The following is a 22,479-nucleotide window of genomic DNA, read 5'->3' on the forward strand; positions in this document are numbered from 1 at the left end:
TACATTTTTCTTACACACGGTTTGTTAAAACCTTGCTTCTTTCGGGAGTGGACACAAGTCAAAGGGTCAAAATTACTGATTTTATGACAAAAGGGTCCTAAAAATTGGGTAAATGCTGATCCACTACAGGCAAATATAATTATAGTCTATTTGTAAATTAGTATTTTAAAAGTGAAACTTTCATTTCATTTACAATATATATTATTTGGCATCCAGCATCCTAAGTCACTGCACACTTTTTACTGACCGGAAAACTAATATTTTTATGAATATAACCATGCTTTTATTATTATTCAAATAATAATAACAATAAAGAATAACGCACTGTAAATAAACGTGGTAAACTCCCAATCCACAATATTCAAATTTTCCAACAATTGCAGAAAACTAACCCTCAACAAATGCATAATTAGGCCACCAAATCAAATTAGTACTATCTTAGAAAAACTGATAAAAAGGATGTTACTATATTCCGGTAATCTTTGGAGCAAGACCGCTAACGGTACCGAAGGAGAGAAAGCGAGTTTGCGTAGCGAAGTTGTACACATTCCTGTAAATGGCTCGTAGCTACAGTCGCTGTTCCTCCTCCACGCAATCCCGTTCCCTCGCACGTGTTCATTGGTCGAGCCCTCTCGAGTCACCATTTGCGCAGACTTGCTTTCGTTCGTTCGCTCCAGAGATCCCCGGGACAGAGTATATCTTTAATTGGGCTGAAGAATATTTATCATTCACTGGGAAATTGTCTCATATCTCCTCCCACAATACAGTAACAAACAAAAAATAGATTGGAGATAAAAAAATAACTTCATAATTCTTGGAATTCGAAAAATTCCTGGACCGGAGACACCTTGCCTTGTTGGTTAATGTATGAACAATGGCGAATATAAAATCTTATAGACCCTAATCTAAGTCAAATAATGCACTATCATTACACTGCACATTGTGTGAAATCCTCAAGTGCATAGCAGTTATCAGAACCAACAAAGGCAGAAGATTTTTCACGCTGTCTGCAAACAATGAGTAACCCGAAATAAACGTCTTCAAGAAACTTGCAATCTTAACTTAATCAACGCTAAAGTTCATCTTAACTGTCGTCAAACAAGAAGTTAAATACAAATATTCTCTTCGCTCACGCAGTCTGAAATCAATTAATTAAATTCAAGCCTACGTCATATGACGTCACAAAAATAAGCAAACCTTACCAGCCTAACCTACTCACGTAGGCATTTAAAATTATGCCAGGTCAGGTTTGATGTATCTCGCCCACCTCATTCACATCTCTCTCAAGTTGTGAATACCATTTTAACTCGAACTTTTGACATCTAGCCAACTCTTTATCATTAATATTTATATTTTGAAAAGTGAAGATGTACAAAGTGAAAGAGAGTACACCGAAAGAGGTTACAAAGTTGATTGCGGACAAAAGTTTCGAATATAGTTCAATCCTTAGGCCGACGTGAAGGCAGAACAAACACTGTCGAGCGGGGTACGATTTTTCATAGGACCTGGTAACTATGCGCACAATTTATCATATTACAATTTCCACATTAACCAGGTTGAACGTTCCTTGTCCACTAACCAAGGCATTTCTAGTGTTGTAGATGCTAATACGTTTCATTACAAGAAAGCAGCATTCTAATATGATATAATTAAGTTGCATGCACGATTGACGTTGAGTTATCGACGAACCTGTGAACATTTAATGTCAAAACCAGTCGGTAATCTGTTAGAATTCAGTGCGAGTATTTCACGCTCAGTTTTAAATGTGCAAGGCGAAATGGTGCTTTCCCATGCACAGCTATGCAAAGAAAGAAAGGGTGCGGGGAAATATTACGAGATTTCATTGATTTTAGTAGTAAAATCGCAGGAACTAGGGCGATAACAGTATGGAGTAACGTGCACGTTATAAAGCTAGGTGCTACTTATTCAGTTATGATATATAATTTGCTACAGCGCTTATTCATGGTTTAAAAACTTTCCATCAGTTTGTTGGAAACTCTATCGTAGGGAACCTCTCCCGAATATAACCAATGTACAGTGCTGCACAAACAAAGTTAGTAGAAGGAAAAAAAAACTATTTACGGTAGGCAGTTGCTGTTGTGGTTTCGGTTAATGGGAACTGGATATGTAGTTCAATATATGCGTCCGGGAATTTAACCCGGGACAACTTAAATTAAGTGACATTATTCTACGAAATTCCCGACCGAAGCCACCTGCAAGTGTGTCCGAAAGGCAAAGGGGGAGGGCGTTACCCCTGAAAAATGAATGTGACTATAAACACACAATTTCAGTTTCGATTTTGATTTTCGTTATTTAGCGTCGCTTTCCTGCCACCTTTGGCAAAGAGCGAAGATGATGATGATCGGATGAAACTGATATGGGACACTTACAGAGAACACCCATACCCATGCCGGGATTCGAACCCGATACCCTTGGCGTCGTACCACACTGTTAAAAATTCCGCCACGAACGTCTGCTGATTTCCGTTTCAGTCACAGTAATTTACGTTATTTATTATAAAATAATGATAATTACAAGTAAAACCGGTACGCATTGTTGCTGGAACAAACTGAAGCAGGGTTTTCATGGAAAATTCATTGCTTGACTTTGCCTCAGTGAAATCCTACATACAACCAGGTCCACCTGCATAAATTTCACCTTCCTAATCAAATTGGCTAATTCATATCCAAGTATTAAGAACAATATCGAGCTCTCTTACCACGTACAAAAATGTATTTATCGATTGCTTTCCTAATATGATATTAAACAATATAGTGACCTTTGCCTTGTAGTGCAATTTGCATATATTGCAATGCACGAAATGTCGAAAGAAGACGTAAAGCAGTGATAACATACACATTATTTCAATTCAATTCTCAGCCTCTTGGTGCTTCAAACGGAGAAACATAACGATCCAGCCTGCTGGCTTTCTGCGTGGTAATAATTGGACAATAAAAAATCGTGCTTAACACTCTGTACCTAGTACGTGCTTCTCCCTCCCCCTCTCTCTTTCGGGGCAGGCAATTAATTATATCCAGTCAACTTTTCTACAAATGGCCGGGGGAACAGGCGAATCCATCCTCAGAGAGCGAGGAACAATTGTCCCGTTCCGCAGTCTGGGTTTTCTGTAACAGGCTGCAAAACTCTCTAAAGGCACTACGGAGTCATTACGGACGCACGGAAATGAACAGTAAATTGTCATTATTTTAATCAAGGTAAGGCAGAATGATCTGACAAATTAACGAGTTCAACTTGTTTAGTCTGGTGCTCAGTCATTTGTTTCCAAAAAGGGAACATCCAGACAAGAGTATCCTGGGAAGTACGAAATTAATAACTAAAATATATTTCTAGGGCAAATACTTTGCTCCAGTTAGTCGCGGAACTTAGCATTGACGTAAAAAGTAGTCCTCCTGGTTGGCATCAACACCCATGCCCTATCCGGGGCTCAAGACCGACGCCTCTGTGGTTAACGCAAAGCGTCGTGAAGCTTGAGGTACTGGTGTCAAAACCAGACAAAGGAATGGATCTTTATCAACTCAACAATTTCACATTCATCTACGCAGTTGGCAATTATTTTGTCAATCATTTTTTATGTCTCGTTAGCTTAATCCTTAAGTTTAAATTAAAACTCGATGAAACCATACAGAGAACAACCATAAGAAATAAATTTGTGTTCCTTACATTGTCAAAGATTGAAGTGTGAAGTATCGACCTGTATTCAAACAACGAGAAAAACTGTGCATCAATTTCGACTGTACTGATTGTGTTGTCCTAAAAATATTAGTTTCACGTATAAACTAGCTATTGAATCGCATTCTGTAACTGGCAGCTTGGCGCAAGAATATCGAAGTTAAGTTTTGAATTTTAGAAACAAGTTGAATCTATGACAACATGAAAAATGTCATACTGACAGCCTAAAATGAGGAGCGCAACATCTTTACTGAAAACTTCTGGATTCGCTAATGAAGAAAAAAATGGCTTCCGTAAGATCACAAAGGTATATCGTTGGCCTAAAACTAATGCAGGTTTCAGGTCCAATTCGAGACCTCATTTAATAGTCTGAAGCACAAGGAACTGACCTTATCCAAGTGAATGTGGTATTCCTGGTAATCACACCTTTTGTTCAGCATAGTTTCAATGCTTACAATGCCTGCGTTCTATTAACGTCCCGTTTCGAATGTAATGAGCTCAGTTCTATTGACGTCATCGTTTCCTTCATTGTCTAACACCTCTGATTCGCTGCCAAATATTTTGTAAACACTTCTAGAAATAACGCGTCGATCGGCCTAAACGCTACCAGTGAGTCAGCGAGGTAATTGTACTATCTGGATACACCCGAAAAAAGATATCTGTATTTCAGAGTTCATTAATGTGTTTCTCCTTAAATGACACTTGAACTGACGACAATATTAATATTTGTGCCGGTCCCCGTGGCAGAGTGGTTAGCACATCGCGCTACGACGCCAGGGTACCGGGGTCGAATCTCAGCTTGGGCATGGATGTTTGTGAGTGTCCATTCATCATCATCACTCATTCTCATCTTCCCGATTAGCCAAAAGTGGCACAAGAAGCGAAGTAAAATAAACCAAATCAATCTATATTATATATATATGGATGTATGTATGTTTGTTCCAGCATAACTACACATATCACTTGCAATCTGGAAAGAAATACTGTGGGGGGTAAGACACCCCTGGCACCCCTAGGGGTGGGGGTGGGAAGGTGTGACATGTAAAAATATCGAAAACGACCGATAATAGTGTAGAACCCATAGTTTTCAGGGTCGCTAAGATGACTAGTGACACTACGAATGCCGTTCAAACCGCTGGCACCCCTAGGGGGGTGGGAAGGGTGACGTAAAAATAATCGAAAAGGACCGATATTAATGTGGAATGCATAGTTTTCGGGGTCGCTAAGATCAATAGTGACACTATAGATCGACCACAAGGAAAAAAGCTGGGACGAAAAGTCCCCGCGCAGCTTTCCCTTCTTCCCTCCACCTCGGGCCATAAGGAAGCATGGTCCACTCTCCCCCTCCTCTACTCGCGGGGGTACGGTGCACAGGAGTCGTGGGTCTGCGCAGGTTGTTTTGCTCGTGGTTACACTATACGAATGCCGTTCAACTCCAAGTTCATCACCTATCGGCATGGGGGAGAGAGAGAGGGGGGGGGTGAAAAATAAAATGTCGAAAATGACTTTCAACAAGTCAAAGGGGCAGTCTACTCGTATTAAGTAATGCGGAGTGGATTTAAAAGATCGCCATGTTTCTCCCACGGACAACTTTAATAGAAGATTGGGATAAATAAATACCCGGGCAACGCCGGCCAATTAGCTAGTTAATATTTGTAAATTGGTATTCCCATTCTCTCTCTCAACTTACACAGATGAAAAATATACTTGTAGTGGCCACACTTTTCAGCCACCCAGTTCAAAAGCGTTCTAGGTACTGATATCGTTCTCGCAGTGACGGCGATTTGGTTCCAAAACGGGGGGGGGGGGGGGGGCAAGGACAGTTTACTTTCCATTGGTAGATAAGGTTTAGCATAGTGCGGGAGCAAAAGTGGCAAAACGTGGGGGGGGGAGGGACTGCCACCTGGACCCACTAATCACCGCCACTGCGTTCATGTATCGAATTTTGCAAGACCCCTCCCGGTCGATACCATTCCTAATTTCTTTCCCGAGAATGTTTTATAAATATTGGCTTTTGTACGAGGGAGAGTCAAATCAAAACCTTCATTTGTTTTTATTTCTTATCTAGTATATTTCTTTTTGCACAAGTTTGCTGATCTACATATAATTTCAAGTCCGAGTTAGTGTTCGTATATTTCATGAAGAAGAACCTTTGTGATGGACGTGCAGTCACACACATGAGCCACTGAGAAGGTCATTCCACTCATCTGCCTTGCAAACTGAAGCCATTGTCGAATTTCTTCCCATCATCCCTAAACTTGGTATGGTAAGCATGTATTTTCATTTGCCAGAGAATTTCTATTCGTTCTAGGCTTGCAGAGGGCAAGAAATCACTGCTCTTCACTGGTGCAACTATGTGAAGGAGGCGCCATCTTTAAAATGACAAAAATGGAGTCTTGAAGTTCGCTTGATCAGTGTTGGAGCCTTGATGTCGTTCTGTGAATTATAGCTATACCTTGTGTAAATGTGAACTACGATGGATGATCGGAAAAAAAGGTTACAAAGCATATAACTTTTGTTTTATTCACTGTAACGTAACGAAAATTTATGTGTAAATTAATAACATGTTTGTCTTGTTGCGAGTTTGAGGACTTCGGATTCTGAAAATGTATACCCGAGAAGCGGACATTTAAAATGGTGACTCGTCTAGAAAATTGGTCAAGAGTAGAAGTGAGGGCAGTGGTGCGGTTCCTGTCGGCCAAAAACACTACACCTGCTGACATTCATAGGCAGATTGTGGAGGTGTATGGGAAGGGGACAATTTCAAGGCAACATGTAGCGAAGTGGTGTCGTGCCTTCAAAGAGGGACGGACCAGTATTGTCAATGACAACCCTGGACATGGCGGTAGGCCCAGTACCTCAACCACTGACGTGAACTGTGCTCTTGTGGATGAGTGTATTCGTGAGGACAGAAGAAGAACATTACGCTCAATATCAGTTGAGCTGGGACTACCATTTGGTTGGCTGGCCACCATTATCTGACATGTGATGATGTCAAAAGAGCTGCCTCACGGTGGCTACGAGAACTTGACGCGGATTTGTGTGCAACCGGTATGGAAAACCTCATGTACCGTCGTGACAAGTGCTTGAACAAAAAAGGTGATTACATCGAGGACTAGTGTTGAGTGCCGTCCATCATCAGGTGTATTGATCTTCCAGCTATGTCTAATACATAAGCCATAATAGGCTTTGTAACCTTTTTTTTCGATCATCCCTCGTATATACCGTCTATCATACAGATTTTGTCGGACTTTTTTCATTTGACTCTCCTAAGTAATATTGAACCATTACTGTCACCATCATTAATGTTTGTCAAGCTGGCAAAAAAAGTATGAAAACTTACTGATAACTCCAGCAGCATACCGATTATCTCACAATGGCCAGCGTTCCCTATCACTGTTCATATGCATAACGTGAATTTCACAAAGTCCTCAAACAGCGACAGGAATTGCGTAGCAGAGAACGTGATTGTAACCCGTCTGAAGTCACGCTGCAGTTCATTACGTCACCAAACTGCAGGAAAAAGGAAGGAGAAAAATTGAAGCTGAAACACGAACCTAACTCCAGAATGCCACACATTGTGCAAGTAATTAAAGCTAATAGCCAGATGCTCGAATCTTTAAATTGAAGAACATTTTGTACCACAACCTGTCACACTGTTTAGTATATGTGTCATGTCATAGCCTCCTTACTTTATTGCAATTCATTCGAAACTCAAAGGTCGCCACGAAGCACCTTCCGAGTCTTGTGTTCACTTCGTTTGTCACGTAATTGTACGCGAACTGCACGCCAACCTCTCATTTCCCAACCCAATATCTCTGGAACGAAACAGTTCAAAGACTCGTAGGTTTCGCAAATCTAGTAATTTGAACACAACTTTACTTAAACATCAACACAATGAAGTCACAACATGTACGTATTATCTTATGTCGGTTCATAATAAGAATAGTTCGCTGCATATCCAGTGTCGGGCATCCCCGATGGCACAGTCGTAGCGTTGTCGCTTTGTAATCAAGGCGTCCCGGATTCGATTCCCGGTGGAGGCACATAGTGGTTCGGACCCCGCTTGAAACTGTAGGTCCAGTCCCAATTAGCCTTACATAAAGTGGACTTAAAACACCAAATTAATCACATCCAGTGTCAGGCTGATGTAAGGAATTGTGGTCAACCAAGGAGACGCTGTACCCAAGAAAAGCGGTGTTCTAGTTCAGAAGATTCAAGAGGTGCCGGTCTACTGCTTTGAACGTCTATTTGATTGGTTAACACGTTCCACGTGACTGTACACCGCTCCTGAAAGTAGTGCAGACACTAAATACACACATTGTAACCAGGGTTGTTAAAGGTTCAGGAACACACAAATTCTATTGGGTTCAGCTACAGGACCGGAACCTTTTTTCTCACACAATTTAAATTCAGTCAAAGTTGCGTATTATTACATTGAAAAAAGGTTCCTGGACTGTATTTAAATTGATCCTGAAAAAAAGGTTCCTGGACCAAATTGAAACGATTTAAATATGAAAAGGTTATACACTGTCTAGAACTCATTTACGTTTGCTGATTTTCTCTCCCAGTCCGGGATTGAATTTATTTACAATTACAGACCAGGCTTGAGCGATTAAAAGTTGCCTTCTAAAAATGTCCGCGAGTACGTTTTACATTGGAATGTCACACTGCGGTTGTAGAAAACGTAGCGCAGGGAATAAATCAAAACGCTGTTGTTCTCTCGTGGGCCAGATTAAAAACTCCATTGTCGAAGAGTTACTGTACATAACGCAATGGACTATATGGCGTCACATTGAGTTCAAACAAACCCGTCACGTGTTGCTCCGGCATCCGATCCAGGAACCGCAGCCAATAGGAGCCGTCCTGAGGTAACGTGAGGCTGCTGTGTTCCCAGCAGATATTACAACAAGGAACGGCAGTGCTGCTACAACCAAGTGAAGGAACGCGCGCGAGAGAATGGGGCTATATGGAGAGTGGTAACGTGACTGCAGCGTTTACGTTTCTCCCACTTGTACCTTAGATTCTCGAGACAGCCAACACTTGGATTAGTCTTTCGTGCACATAAGTGGATAATTGTTTATCGTCAGGTCCGTATTCGAGTTTCGTATTGTTTCATTTCAATACGGAACTTGGACAGTATTTAAATTGCTCCTGGAATAAAGGTTCCTGGACCGTATTTAAATTGATCGGGAAAAAAGTTTTTTTACGGTCCAGAACCCATTTACTCTTGCTGATTTTCTCTCCTGGACCTAAATTGAATTTATTTAAAATTCCTGTACTTTTAACAACCCTGATTGTAACAACTAGATACGTGAGTGCATAGAGAGTCAAAAAGTACAGTGACAGACGGGCAAAGGTGTCTCCAATCGTAGATAGGACGGAAAATTCTACTTCGTATGATCAAAACTACTGGAATAACAGGGTTACAGCTGTAATATACAAGTGTACTATCAACAAATATGCATAAAATAATGAATTAGGGATACAAATCGATGGTTGTCTCATGTGACTATTCATGTATTCAGTTGATACATTAACATACACTGATTACGCCTATTGACGTTCTTGCATCTTTACAACGAACACAAGGCACTTCCGCCTTTGGATTTGGTAGCACAGGCCAAAGAGCTACTCTAAGGAACTACAGCGCTCCTTTATTAGTTTGCTCCAACAAATATGACAATACTTTCTCAGCAACAGGTTACGTCCCTATACTATGCAAAGATAACTTGACGTTTAGTCTCGTCTGTAGTATATTTACTGTATATTTACAATTAAAGGAATTATTATTATTATTATTATTAATTATAGCTTAATTACTCTTGCAACATGACGGGATTTGCATAGTCTCTGATAAACACTATTATGCATGGTTCCTTCTATCATATATTCTCACGGAAAAAAATGTAACGACCTACAACAACCTGAGCTAATTTTGGTAAAATTATGTTTAATTCAACATATTCAAGGTTATTAACCCTACGCTGAAAACTACGTAGCTCGGACTGTGGACAGAGGTAACAACAGAGAAAAGATCCGTGCCGGAAAATGCAAAACTGATCTCAGGGAGTTGATACAGCAATATCTTAGACTCTGTATAAGCACTTCTTCCGTTGTACTTTGAACTTGGCGAAAAGAAAGAAAACAAAAGAAAAAAAACTTTGGTGATGTCCTTGAGATCATGTATGAAAAGGCAACGTGACTGGAAATACACAATGTAGTGGGATCGGCAGAGGCGTATATTCGGGGCTATCTATCAGAAAATGTGCATAAAATTGTTCATTTCAATAAGAAGATGAACCTGATTTCTTAGAAGTTGGAAACATTGCCCGCTTTCTTTGAATTCGCGAGACGACTGGCCCAGCTGGCGGGCACACGGGGGTGACAGGTAAGCTTGACAGGGCTCCGATCAATGTTGCAAACCAATTTTTCCCACCATGTAATTTCCCCAGGATCGGGGAATTGTGGAGTCAAACTGTTACAGGAGAGAGAACAGGATTGCATATGGCGGGGAAAAAACCCTCTGGAACTTACTCAACAGTCTGGGTCAATGTTGCAAACCAATTTTTCCCAGCATGTAATCTTCCCAGGAATGGGGAATTTTAAAGCCAAATTATCGCGACCAAAGGGGAAAGTGTCATGTGGCAGGGACAAGAACATCATTGAACGTTTGGAGAGGAGTTGAAAAAGAGGTCGTTGACCTTCAAACAACTAGATACAGTGGGGAAATTGTTGGCTGAGCGGGAATGGTTTACCGAAATGACAAGGACCAGTTCTAGTCTAGATCGCGTCGAGTGGTCTTGGTGCGTGGAATTTATTTAGAGGCAGCGTGTGAATACAGTAGTGAGTGGATTGTATTTTTGTGAATGATATGTGCTATGTAGTGAACTGAAACGAGGGACATAATTAACAAGCTGTCTTTTCGGCTTACGAATGACGATAAGCTCCAATTCGTTGTGGATTTTCCTTGTATGTCCACTTTATGAACATATCAGCTTATGGGGATCGGACCTACAGTTAAAGTGGTATCTAAACCACCATGCATCGAACCCGGGACCCCCTAGTTTATTACTGCGCCAACAAGGAGTACCCGAACTTAAAATCGTGAAAATAGGTAGGTTGAAATTTTATTTTTTATTCTCGTATATAATAATAATAATATTTCACAATATGGGTCTCTCATTTATGCAAATAAGAATGAAATTCTTGAAATCCTTTCCTTACTGACAGTGTATATTTCCATGTTTTATTTATGAGGTATATATATTTTAATCACAGAGTCACATCACTTCAACCCGCCACCATAATGAGTTAAAAAAAACAACAACCCCACCAGCAAATTTTTGTCCATTCGAACAGTATGATATGGTGCGAGGGCCCAGGTTCTTAACCCAGTATACGCCACTGGGGACCGGGGAATCACTTTTAAGAATATATACCATTTCCCTCTTACTCGCATAAACGTAAACCCACATAACAAATGAATAGTACGAGCATGATAGAACATAATCAGGTACGGTTTATACAACTGAAAAAGATTTGCAACCAGGTAATAAAATTTACATGCTTGAAGTATATTAATCGTAAGCGGCTTGAACCAGAACATATGCAAATCAAAACAGATAGAGTACACAGCAAAGGTAGGAAGTGTGTGAATGTGTACATATTTTCTTCCACACTAGCAGAAACGATTCAATATCTATTCCATTGCAAATCTTACTTTCATTTATTGTAAGTATGATACATGCAAGCCAGTGTAACAAGATAGATCAACCTCTGTATAAGATAATCGCATAACTACACTTCTAAAATCTATAATTATATGAATCAACATCCATATTGATACTTTCTTCGAAAAGATTAATGCATTATGGCATGTTGAATTTGTACTCGACCAGCGATATATTTTAAGAACTACAACGCTCTAAGAACATTTTTAAGCAAGATTCTTACACATGAAAACATTTGTAAAAGCAATAGTGGATAAGCAAAACCAGTACAAGGTTCAGAATTAAATTATATTATGCAAAGCCATGAAATCCTTCTCAACATGATAATTTGTACGTAAAGAATACATATGGATTTTTTTTTTAAAAAAATAGTCTTTAAAATTAGTTCAGAACCTTTCTTCTTAGGTAGGGTGACCATAATATTTTGACCCCAAAACGGGACATCTCAAGATCCTGAAAAATCGGTTAGGCCGAATTATAAAATCATTGTTATTATTAACGTATTATTATTATTATTTATTAAAGGGTGGATCGCAAAAATGATACATCATAAACACTAAATGATATATGGTTCCCGTTGTCAAAAGGTATTAATTATTATATTCTCGGTATTATTTACATAGCGTTTCTCGCCCTTTTTGATCAACCTTTGATGTTAGTCCTATAAGTTGAGGTTTAATAATGCCAGAAGAATTTAGCAGAAGAACCAATCTTCTTGAGTGCAGCTCTATTCGTTTATTAATGTCCCCGAAAACTTTACCCCACATATCATATACACAACTCTAGATTTTTCTTTTGCTTTTGTGTCAAGACAGGGAAACTTTAAATTCTCTTTGCAATTCCGTAAAGAAACTGCATGCTTATTTTGCTCTATAAATAACGGAACACAAATAAATCAATGCATCTTTTTAGCATGAAATGTGTCCCAAATTTAGACAATCTAGCAGAGGCGTGTCGTGAACGTATGCGGTGCATGCTGCGCATGCGTCAATTGTGGGGAAAAGGACAGCTTGCTCTGCGACGACATTCATGAGCATTTCTACATTCTAATTTCTTCATATAGGAGAAGTATTTATTTTACACAAGAGCGCTTAACTAAGCTTATATTACATTTCTTGCATCTGAAGCGAAAGAAAGTAATAATTCTTTTCCCACAATTGATGCATGCGTCACTTCAGATCCAAGAAATGTAATATAATCTTAGTTCAGCGCTCTCGTGTAAAATAAATATTTCTCCTATATGAAGAAATTAGAATGTAGAAATGCTCATGAATGTCGTCGCAGAGCAAGCTGTCCTTTTTCCCACAATTGACGCATGCGTTCACGAGACGCCTCTGCAATCTAGTCTTCGTTTTCAAGATAACTCCTAGACTTTTATAAAACGGGACAAATAGTGACAAATAATATGGACGGGACGATCGGGACACGCCTCTGAAACGGGACTGTCCCGGTCAAAACGGGACGTATGGTCATTCTATTCTTAGGTCATGGATTAGGAAGAAAATGTCCGGGACTTCGTTGAATTCTTTATCTTGGCGAAAACCGGTGGGATCAAAGTTAAATCTACCTCACTGTACATTACAGCGACAAAAAATTCCACATTAGGTAGCCCTGGCAAGAGCCTACATCTATCTGCCTTGCTGTATCAAAACTACAAGCATACAGCAATAATTAACACTGACTTCAAAAAGGTTGGTGGTAAAAAACCGGCGCCAGATCAGAACAAAAGTAAAACCTTGCTGCCAAGTCAATGTTGCTATTTTTAAAATACTATTAATCTTCATTTTTCCTGGTGTAGTTTGTACACCTGATGACTTGCGACCATGCAAGCAAGAAAGAGCTTCCAACAAAATCGACGCCAAGCAGCTGAACTCTACTCCCACAGATCAGAGTTGCCAGATTTAGACGCCATTTAGAGTTTCTTGCGTTCGAAAACAAAGGATTTGCAGAGTCGAGAGTGTGAGTTTTCTTGCGCACATTAACCTTCACCGTCAACTAAACGTCAGCGGTATCAAAGAGATAATATTGCAGTTTTTCTCTATTGAGCAAAAACACTAATGCATCTAACGTGGAATTTGTGATTTTGGTTCGACGGATGTTTTTGTGTTTGAGAATTTTCGAGCAAAATGTCCACCACAGCGTTCATTCGCTTTGCTTTAGGCAATGTTTTCCAAAATTGACATTTAACATTCTCTATCTCATCTTCCAGTGGCCTGCCTTCTACTTTTTCACAATGGACATCGCTGGGGGAGAGAGAAAAATGTTAACGACTGTTTTTATATTCTTTGAGAAGTACAACGTGAATGCACTGTGAGGATAGAGGGTATGTTTATAGCTCATCTGTGTTGAGTTTGAGTACGCCAAAGCCAAATTTCTATGAGAATCTTCAACCTTTAATCTAACCAATTCACACTCAGTTTTTCTGTCCAGATAGATGGGATTAGTTTATTTTACTTCGCCTTTTTGCCACATTTTGGCTAATCGCGACGATGGGGATCAGTGATGGTGAAGGGACACTCACAAACACCAATGGCCAGACCAGGATTCGAACCCGGGACCCCTGGCGCACTGCGCTAACCACTCCGCCACGGAGGCCGGTTTCTGTCCAGATAGAGTTCTTACAGATAAGAGGTTCGATAATTCCTTGAAGTGTGCATTGCTCTTTAGGTCCAACTTCGCCATTGGGTAACCATTTGCTCTGCATAAGCAGACCCAGAGTTTGGCGTAGCGTGCATGAATTTAGGCGACAAAATAGTCCACTTTATGCACAGAAAGGCTAATCGGGACTGGGCCTACAGATTAAAGTGGGATTCGAACGAATACGTACGTTCCAATAACCCGACACCCATTGATTACAAGGTGTCGACGTTACCACTACGCCATCGGGGAGGCACTGGGTGGAAAACATGATGTCATACAGGCACTTCATGTCGCTTCATGTTTTCTCCTCTATAGTTGTTTCTTCGTGTGCAAATAATACGGTTCAAGACAAAAATTTCAGTGAACGCAGATCTGGCCTTATCCTCCGAACATTTCAATATTGCCTCCCGAATTTTACTGCTATGTACCGATAATCGGGTTCTTGTTTTCACTCTTTAGCTACTGATTAAAACCAATTAGAATTACCATAACAGGCATGTCTTTCCTCTGCCTTGTTTGTACTTTGGAGACTCAAAAAATGAGTTTTAGAATGAGTTGTGAGACTGAAAATAAAAGTAGCTTTTGTCGAACAACTTTCTTGCCAGTTTCTGTGTTGACTAACATTCATGTCCAAAGATATCTGACTGAAACATCCTCATCTACATAACATTTGCAGAAAGTAGTTCGGAAGCGCGGCATTTTCGCAATGTGCCAGGGGCGGAATCCGACCCTGTGAACAGTGTTCTCAAAGAACCAACAAGCCGATCTGGTACAGTGGGATCCATTGTCCATCACCATGTTCGTGCACTTTATTTGACCCAATGAGTGCTTCAAGAATTAAAAGAAAACTCAAAACAAGCTGTTGACACAACTTCTGCACCAGCATACATAAAAATCCATCGCCTAAAAACACTTAAAATGTAAGAGAAAAATTAAAATAGTCATGGACAATTTTCACCGTAATACTCATGGATCCCCACTGTACTACATATATGTGAGTAGCGTGTACAAACGATTTATGACAGAATGGTGTTTCTTGATAAAGTAATTATGGGGGAAATTACGGTCTTAGAGGAAATCTGTCAATTCCAATTGTATCCACTCATGATGCGGGTTTTCCACCTGATTTCCCGTTGGCGACATTCACTGATAAAATTGATTGATTCATGCCAATCTGAGGCATAATAAACATACCTTTAGATTTTAAAAGTTGATGAACATATTAATGGACATAATGGAATGATAGCATGTAATCTTCTTTAATTGCAATGCATTGTATATATATTTTCTTGGTTCTGTGGCCAATCTCGTTAGGACTAGTCACTGAAGTGGGAGTTTTTTGTGCATCCCTTCATCAATTTAAAATAATCAGCACCCATTCTCGTCGTCGCGATTAGTATAAAAAAAGAAGAGAAAAGTGACACTAAGTAACACAGATACACTACAACTAATATTATTTTCAAACACAACGGGTTATCTATGATCCCTGGTATGCCTGTAGAAGTTTTGGAGGAAGGTTACCACAGTGACAAAAATCAGTAAGTCTTTCCATATGTATCCAGCGATTTACAAAACACACTGTGTTTTAATCAAGAAATGTCAGTATTTACACAGAATCTTTCAAGTGCAAATATCGTTCGTTCATTCTATATTATTTCCAGTGCTCGAAGTGAGGTGGGGGGGGGGGGTATGCCCTCAGCTAGCAAATTCCGCCAGTTAACCCCAAGGATCGACCCAACATCCCCTCGGTTATTGGCGGATTTAGCGGGAGCGGTAGGGGATGGCTCGTGTCCCTTCCGAAAGGATGACAGCATTATATCACAACGAAGAAAAATGTTCGAGCAATCTTCTTTCAGACAGTATAATAACAAAACAAAGCTTAGCATGAATACAATAAATGGGACTACATTTACTGGGCACAAACATACGTCGATATCGGAAATCGAATTCGGGGCTTGTTGATTAGAAGGTAATAAGTTAACTGGTTAACTAATGGCAAAACAATATTCCCCAGCTTGTGACAGTTTCTCTGAGGAAATGAAATATCAAGCTCATCTATTTCTTTATGTAAACATCGTTAATACAAATAAAACGTATAACAACTTGTATTTCAGAGAAATCTACTACTAATATCATCTCATAATCAAAGGTCCTGGGTTCGTGTCCTGGTAGAGGTACGGTATACAGTTGTTCACATTCCACTTTGAAGGCAATCAAGGGGTCCCGGGTTCGATACCCGGTGGAGGCAGTGGTTCGGATCCCATTTTAAACTGTAGGTCCAGTCCCGATTAGCATTACTGTGCATAAAGTGGACTTAAAACACCAAATTAACAGACCATCCACTTTAAAGGTCCAGTCGCGATAACTTTATCTGACCACAAATCGAACCTCGTAGTTGCCTTTTTATGAATTTCATACATAGTACGTTTTTAAAGTGTACAAATTATATTTTATTTACTATATTTTCATTGTTACTGCGCTGGTAAAGAGACATGGAATATTTTTCGGATTTGGATTTAGAGTAAATTATTTGCCCCTGGCAACACTGAATTGTTTACAGATTTCTATCAAGGACCCACCAGCTAAAGGCCGATCCAACAAGGAATATATGGGTCCTTCAGGCTCCTTGACAAGAAGGTTCCTTCATATCTTTGTCAGGTAGTATTAAAGCACTTTACAGTATAAGAACGAGTATTCTTTCCATTTGAGAAGCAACTAGAAAATGGAGAATTTTAGGCGGTGACGAAATTTTACACGCAACCCAAATTAATACTGTTACTATTATTACATGAATAGGTAAAGATATGGCATAAGAATAGGGATAGGTACAACAGCACGTATTCATGATCTAGCTGAAGTGTCGTTAAGATGCCTAACATCTGTATAAGAACAACTGTGCTGGCAAGGAAATTAATGTTCAATATTTATTGAATAACAAAAGAGGTGCTATGTTCAGTTGAAAGATAAGTCAATGTCCCTGATTAATATTTTATGCATATCATTAAGAGCGGTAGTGTGCATAAAAATCTTCTTAGGTACAGTGGGATGCATAAGTATTACCAAGCAAATTGTCCATCATTTTATTCTATTTGTCTTTAAGCAATGAGAGCTTCAACAATTGGAATAAAATGCCAATCTAGCTGGCGGCAACCTCTGCACCAACATGCGTAAAAGTCCAATAGCCTAATTAAAAACACGTAAGATGCAAGAGAAAAATGAATGAAAATAGTCACGGACAATTTGCTTAGCAATAATTATGCATCCCAATGTACTGTCAATTCATAGCAATTTGATCCTAATCTAATCCTTCTCTTCCTGTAATTTCGGCGGTATACAACAAATGCTATAAGTACGTGAACGTACGTATTTATTTATTTTTGTCCGAACCCCCTTTAATAGTCCTTGTGCATCGTCTCCTTAAAAACTAGTTATGTGGCCATTTAATGTTTTGGCACTGATTGGTACAAACGCTAAAAACTGCCAAGACTATATTTTCCACGCTAATTCACCAATTTCCATGAATCGATGTTTTTAAACGCGCTGTGTCAAGTTACTACCTTCGCGATAAATCGCTGAATAACACTGCGATTTGGAAAAGATCGAACAAACAAAAAAAATGAATAAAGACATTTCGGACACTACACAAAAGGATTCATCATGGAAAGGATTTTCGGCAGGTGAAGTCTGGTAGTTGGTGGATTTTATTTTATTTTTCTTTCGCGGCGCGGAGTGATCTCTTACACAACAACCTTGAGAAACCTGTCGTTCTCTTCGTTGTACCTGCTTTATCGCCTCTGCAACACATCGAGCGATCAACTGAATTTTCGCGTTTCAGTTGACAAACCGGACTACCGCGACCACGATAATATTTAGTAGGTGAAGGCCGCGTTACATTATTTCTCCCTCATCTTCGTGATTAAAAAAGGAAAAAATGACAATTCTGTATACCGTGGAACAATTACTGAATCTTAAGTTTTGAACACGCTGGCAGTTTTGCCGGAGGCGATTAGACGTTTTCTGTACAAGGGGAAATAATATTGTCTGTCAGATGTTAATTAAACTTTAAAATTTCAAAATAACTATGAATATTATGTAGTAAAAGAAACAACGATTTGTCCCAGAGGCAAGCTGAAAGATTAACAAAACTAAAAACAAAACACTTACTTGAGATAATACACCTGTCCCTCTGGTGTTCGAGCTTCTTCCCAACCTGGAGGTAGAGGACCTAGATCATCTGTTATGTCGTAGCTCTGCTGTTTTAAGTGTTGATGCTGTTGCTGTTGTTGGGCCGATGCATACGTCTGTTGCAGTGACGCAGGCGAGCTGTGTGCCCTGGGATGGTGCACTTGTAATCCTTGGTGTGGATGGCTTGTCGTGACTGTGAATACGGAGTCTTTGCTGTTTTCGCGACTGTGTGATATTGACGACACTGAAGGGGATTTTGAACCTGTCGACGGGGGGTTGAAGAATGAATTCGGGAGGTTCCTCATGCGAAGAGGAATTGATAAGGGTCGCTTCGAGTCCGGTTTCAGGACGGTGTCAAACAGTGCTTGCAACTCAGAATCTGAATCGCCTCTGATGTGTACCACCAAATTTCCTTTATGTTCCACCACATCCTGCTGCTGTTGATTGAGAGCCATGTCAACAGAATTTTTTTTCTTATCCCTGCCGTTCCTTGTCAGAATATAACAAAACAAAATCACTAACAACGAAGCAAACAAAAACTAATAAACGAATTGACCGCGACAACACACCATTCCCATCACCAACACCCCCACCCGCACACTAATAGCACTTCACAAACTATTAGCGATGAAACCCCCCGATAGGTCCAACACTAACTCCCCACACAAGACGACAGCTCTCAGCTTTGCGTTATGAGTCCGTAGAGGAATTTCACCTCTACTTGGGCAAAGAGTCGCCTCGGCCGTGTACATCCGCGCGCAATATAGTGCCACTACAACTTCTTGTTTGAAAGTTTTACCACGCGGATCCGGGTGGCAGCACTGTTGCGAGCAGAAGCATAATGTCGTTGCGCCAGTCACTCAAAAGCTGTTTTTCTCGCCATCTATCGTAGCACTTCGTAACTAGCTGAAAACCTTCATCCATATTTATTGGTTATTCAAGGCGCTGTAGTTATGGCGTACCCACGGGAGGGCTAGGAATTGAGGGATGTTTATACGTAAAGGAAAGAATTTGTGCTATATATGTGGACAGGGAGGATTTACCAAAAGGCTATCCTAGGCTATAGGGGACGCAAGTCCAAGGGGACACACAAAAGTGAGATGCTGAAGGAGCAGAAGTGACAACATGAGCGTAGTTAGGTAGGGGCTAAGGGGGACCAAGCCCCGAAACGCATGTGGCCAATGCTCAAAATAATTAAGAAAATTAAAACAGAAAAAATACAAAACTCATCATAAAACTTTTTCAAATCATGATTTGATGCAGCAGGCAGTATACAACAGAAGGCAAGATGCAGGGTGCGATTTATTCTCTGTAAAAGTTGAAGTCCATGTGCATTTTATGGACCATATGTACGGACAAGATTTCAAAGAAATTATATGTCACCGTTATTTCTATTGACATTCCATCTTGGAGCGCATGATAAACGATAATGTTGCTGCTTTCAAACAATAGCGGCTTGGTATACAGTGTTAATATAAATGGAGGCTTTCAGCAATGACTTCCTACATTTGAGTTTTTCTGAACTTGAAAAAAGAACCGTCATTGTGTAGACATGACCTTGTAATCAAGAGCTTTCTGGTTCGAAACTTGGTGGAGGCATATTCCAAGTGGTTCGGATCTTCGGATACCATTTAAACTGTAGGTCCAGTCCCGATTAGCTTACATTTGAATAAGGTGGACTTAAAAACTAACAATAGCAATTCATTGCAGAGACTTGATTAGTGTAACAGTGCGGAAAAGTCTTTTAAAGAAAAGTGAAGTTAGTTCATGTGGATCTGTATCGCGTACGGGTAATTAAAAATGTACATCTGAACCTGAATGTGAATGTGTCGCGATCGTGTAGAAGCGACTTAATCGCGCACAATCACTTTATTAAATTAATCAGGAGCTATGTGTGTGGTGAAGAAAAACTGACACTTACTCAGAGATCGGTTAGTTCATTGAACTATCCAACTTGAATAGTGCCTATTATAAGGTGGAGCAAGAAAATTAACAACATCGGTGGTTGACTGTTGCCAACATCTCTTCATATCGAAATAATATCCAGATGAGATCCAAATGTAGACCAAAAATTGTATTTTTCGTGTCGATACAATATCCAAAGTACGTACAAAAAAGTCTAAATCAAAGCATATAATGTCCAGATAACGTCCCACTTGATGTCCAAATCATGTCCAAAAGCGATCCATTTCTGGATATCCAGGGGACGTCCAATGGATGTCTATTGGCTATTCCTGGATATCTATTGGATATCCAGAACTTCCGACCCGAATATCATCCAAGGGATATCAAATGGATATCTTTTGGACATTTGTGTGCTGTGTGGGTACATACTCTTGGAGAAATGCTGTTACTTCTTATCTCCTTCGGCATTTATTGTCACTTCTGCAGCACACACAGATTTATCAAGATGTCACATTAACATAAATAATCCTCAAATTACGCGACCCCAGTGTTGAAGCTGGAATTTGGAAATGTGACTCACATCTCTGAAAGGTCATTGGTTGATGAAAAGATGGGTTTTCTCTATCTTCGCAACCCGACAGACCACATGCAACGCTATGAGATGAGTTTTGGAATGTTCTTGACCCAACTAGTGCCCATGACCACACGAAATAGGCTATTTTTTAATGCTGACAGAAATAACAGGGAAAATGAAGCAGACAAACTTGAAACGAACAATTACATGAAAATTAATCCCAATATATGTAAATTGTATGCACGTTAAGCTAAAATATACACTATAAATCTTTACCAGATTAATCCACATCACTTGAAAAGTTACGAGTCCACTAATAAATGATAATGATAATAGTCATGAATCAAAAGAGTTGGTCATGGGAGATTCACTTTTATTCACTGCATTACATTTTCTTCTCATCCTTGTAGCTTAATGTTCACAAATCTTTTGAAGGTGTTAAAACACAAATTTTTATTGTATACCATTATTTGTGTTACGAAAACTTTACTTCTTTTATACATTTTGCCAGTGCCATCTAGCGACTGCAGGTAACATCAACATCATAATGTATCCACATTTCACTTCATAACACTGTATTTCGGTTTTTATTTCATTTCGTCATTATTGTTTATGTTTAATGAGTATTTCTATTGTTTTATTAAATAGTTGTGTATATTGTTATTAGTGTTGCCCACAAGACGAGACGAGACGAGACTTTGGTCTGTCGCGTTTCAGAAATATTCGTTTGTCCCGTCTCGTGTCTCGTCTCGAAGGGTTCTGTCTCGTCTCGTCCCGTCTCGTTTTGTCTCGTCTCGTCTCGTGAAAGTAATCCAGGATATTATGCCAACAAAAGTTATAACAGGGAGACATCACAAATATTAATCTCGAAAATTGGTTAAACCTGTAATCACTTTGCTCACTGTAGCTATAGTGAGAATAAATATGATTCCTTAATCATAAGAACCATGGACGTCCGCAGGATTTTTTCCAGGGAGGGGCAAGGAAGGTATTTTTTTCCAGGGGGGGGGGCAAACAAGTCACATTTTCCCCCAAAAGAGTGTTGTTACCTAAAAAAACATTGCTTAAATTTGAATTTATGGTGTTCATGCAATAATTAACACATATTATTGTGGCTAAAATGAAATTGTATGTGTGAAATACATAATTTTTGGTTGACTTTCATTTTCCAGGGGGGGCCACGGCCCCCCCTTCCGGACGCCCATGATAAGAACATGAGTATATCAAATAAAGTGTGTTGATTATCAATAGCTAGATAATGTATAGAATCTGCCTTGCTTTTCTAGCTCCCATCCACTCTTTATCCATCGTACACGCAGGGAGTGTTCAGACAGAAGGAACACGCGACAGGCGACAAGCCACACGGGGGTTTACACTGAAGTGACAAGCGACAGGATCCCCTTCCGTTCCGTCTATGATAAAAGTATTCACCGCGCGGGCAGTACCAACAGATCGAGGCAATTCTACGCTCGATATTAAGAAAACGACCCAATTTGAGCGACACGGAAGCGACAAGAGACACGTGGTGCTTCGGTTCGGAAGGTTACGTTTACTGAGGGTTCGTATCCAAGCGAAACATGTTGCTTGTCGCTTCTCTCCTGTGACTTGTTCAATGTGACAAGCGACACGGAAGTATCACACTGAAGCAACGAACGACAGGGACACTTCAGTTTATAAGTAAGCATTCATCGCGCATGCGCGGATAACAACCCTCGCGACTATACTGTCTATACGATATCCAGAAAACGGCCT

At 39.9% G+C, this 22,479-nt stretch overlaps 1 protein-coding gene across 5 annotated transcripts in view; it reads right to left on the reverse strand.

Moving 5' to 3' along the window:
• Window positions 1–18,967, reverse strand: part of LOC145981867 (transcriptional coactivator YAP1-A-like) — a 196,692-nt gene extending 177,725 nt beyond the window's left edge. For 2 of the 5 annotated variants that reach the window (XM_083115324.1, XM_083115325.1), the window contains exon 1: window positions 18,228–18,966. In XM_083115324.1, coding sequence (XP_082971450.1) covers window positions 18,228–18,703 — 476 coding nt within the window. In that variant the 5' untranslated portion in view covers window positions 18,704–18,966. Of the gene's footprint in view, window positions 1–18,227 lie in introns of all 5 variants that reach the window. The other 3 variants (XM_083115322.1, XM_083115323.1, XM_083115326.1) reach the window with 2 other exon arrangements.
• Between the last annotated feature and the right edge of the window lie 3,512 nt (window positions 18,968–22,479).

The sequence above is a fragment of the Lepisma saccharinum genome, chromosome 30 (genome assembly GCF_977018435.1).
Source record: "Lepisma saccharinum chromosome 30, izLepSacc3.1, whole genome shotgun sequence".
In the NCBI taxonomy this organism is placed as follows: domain Eukaryota; kingdom Metazoa; phylum Arthropoda; class Insecta; order Zygentoma; family Lepismatidae; genus Lepisma; species Lepisma saccharinum.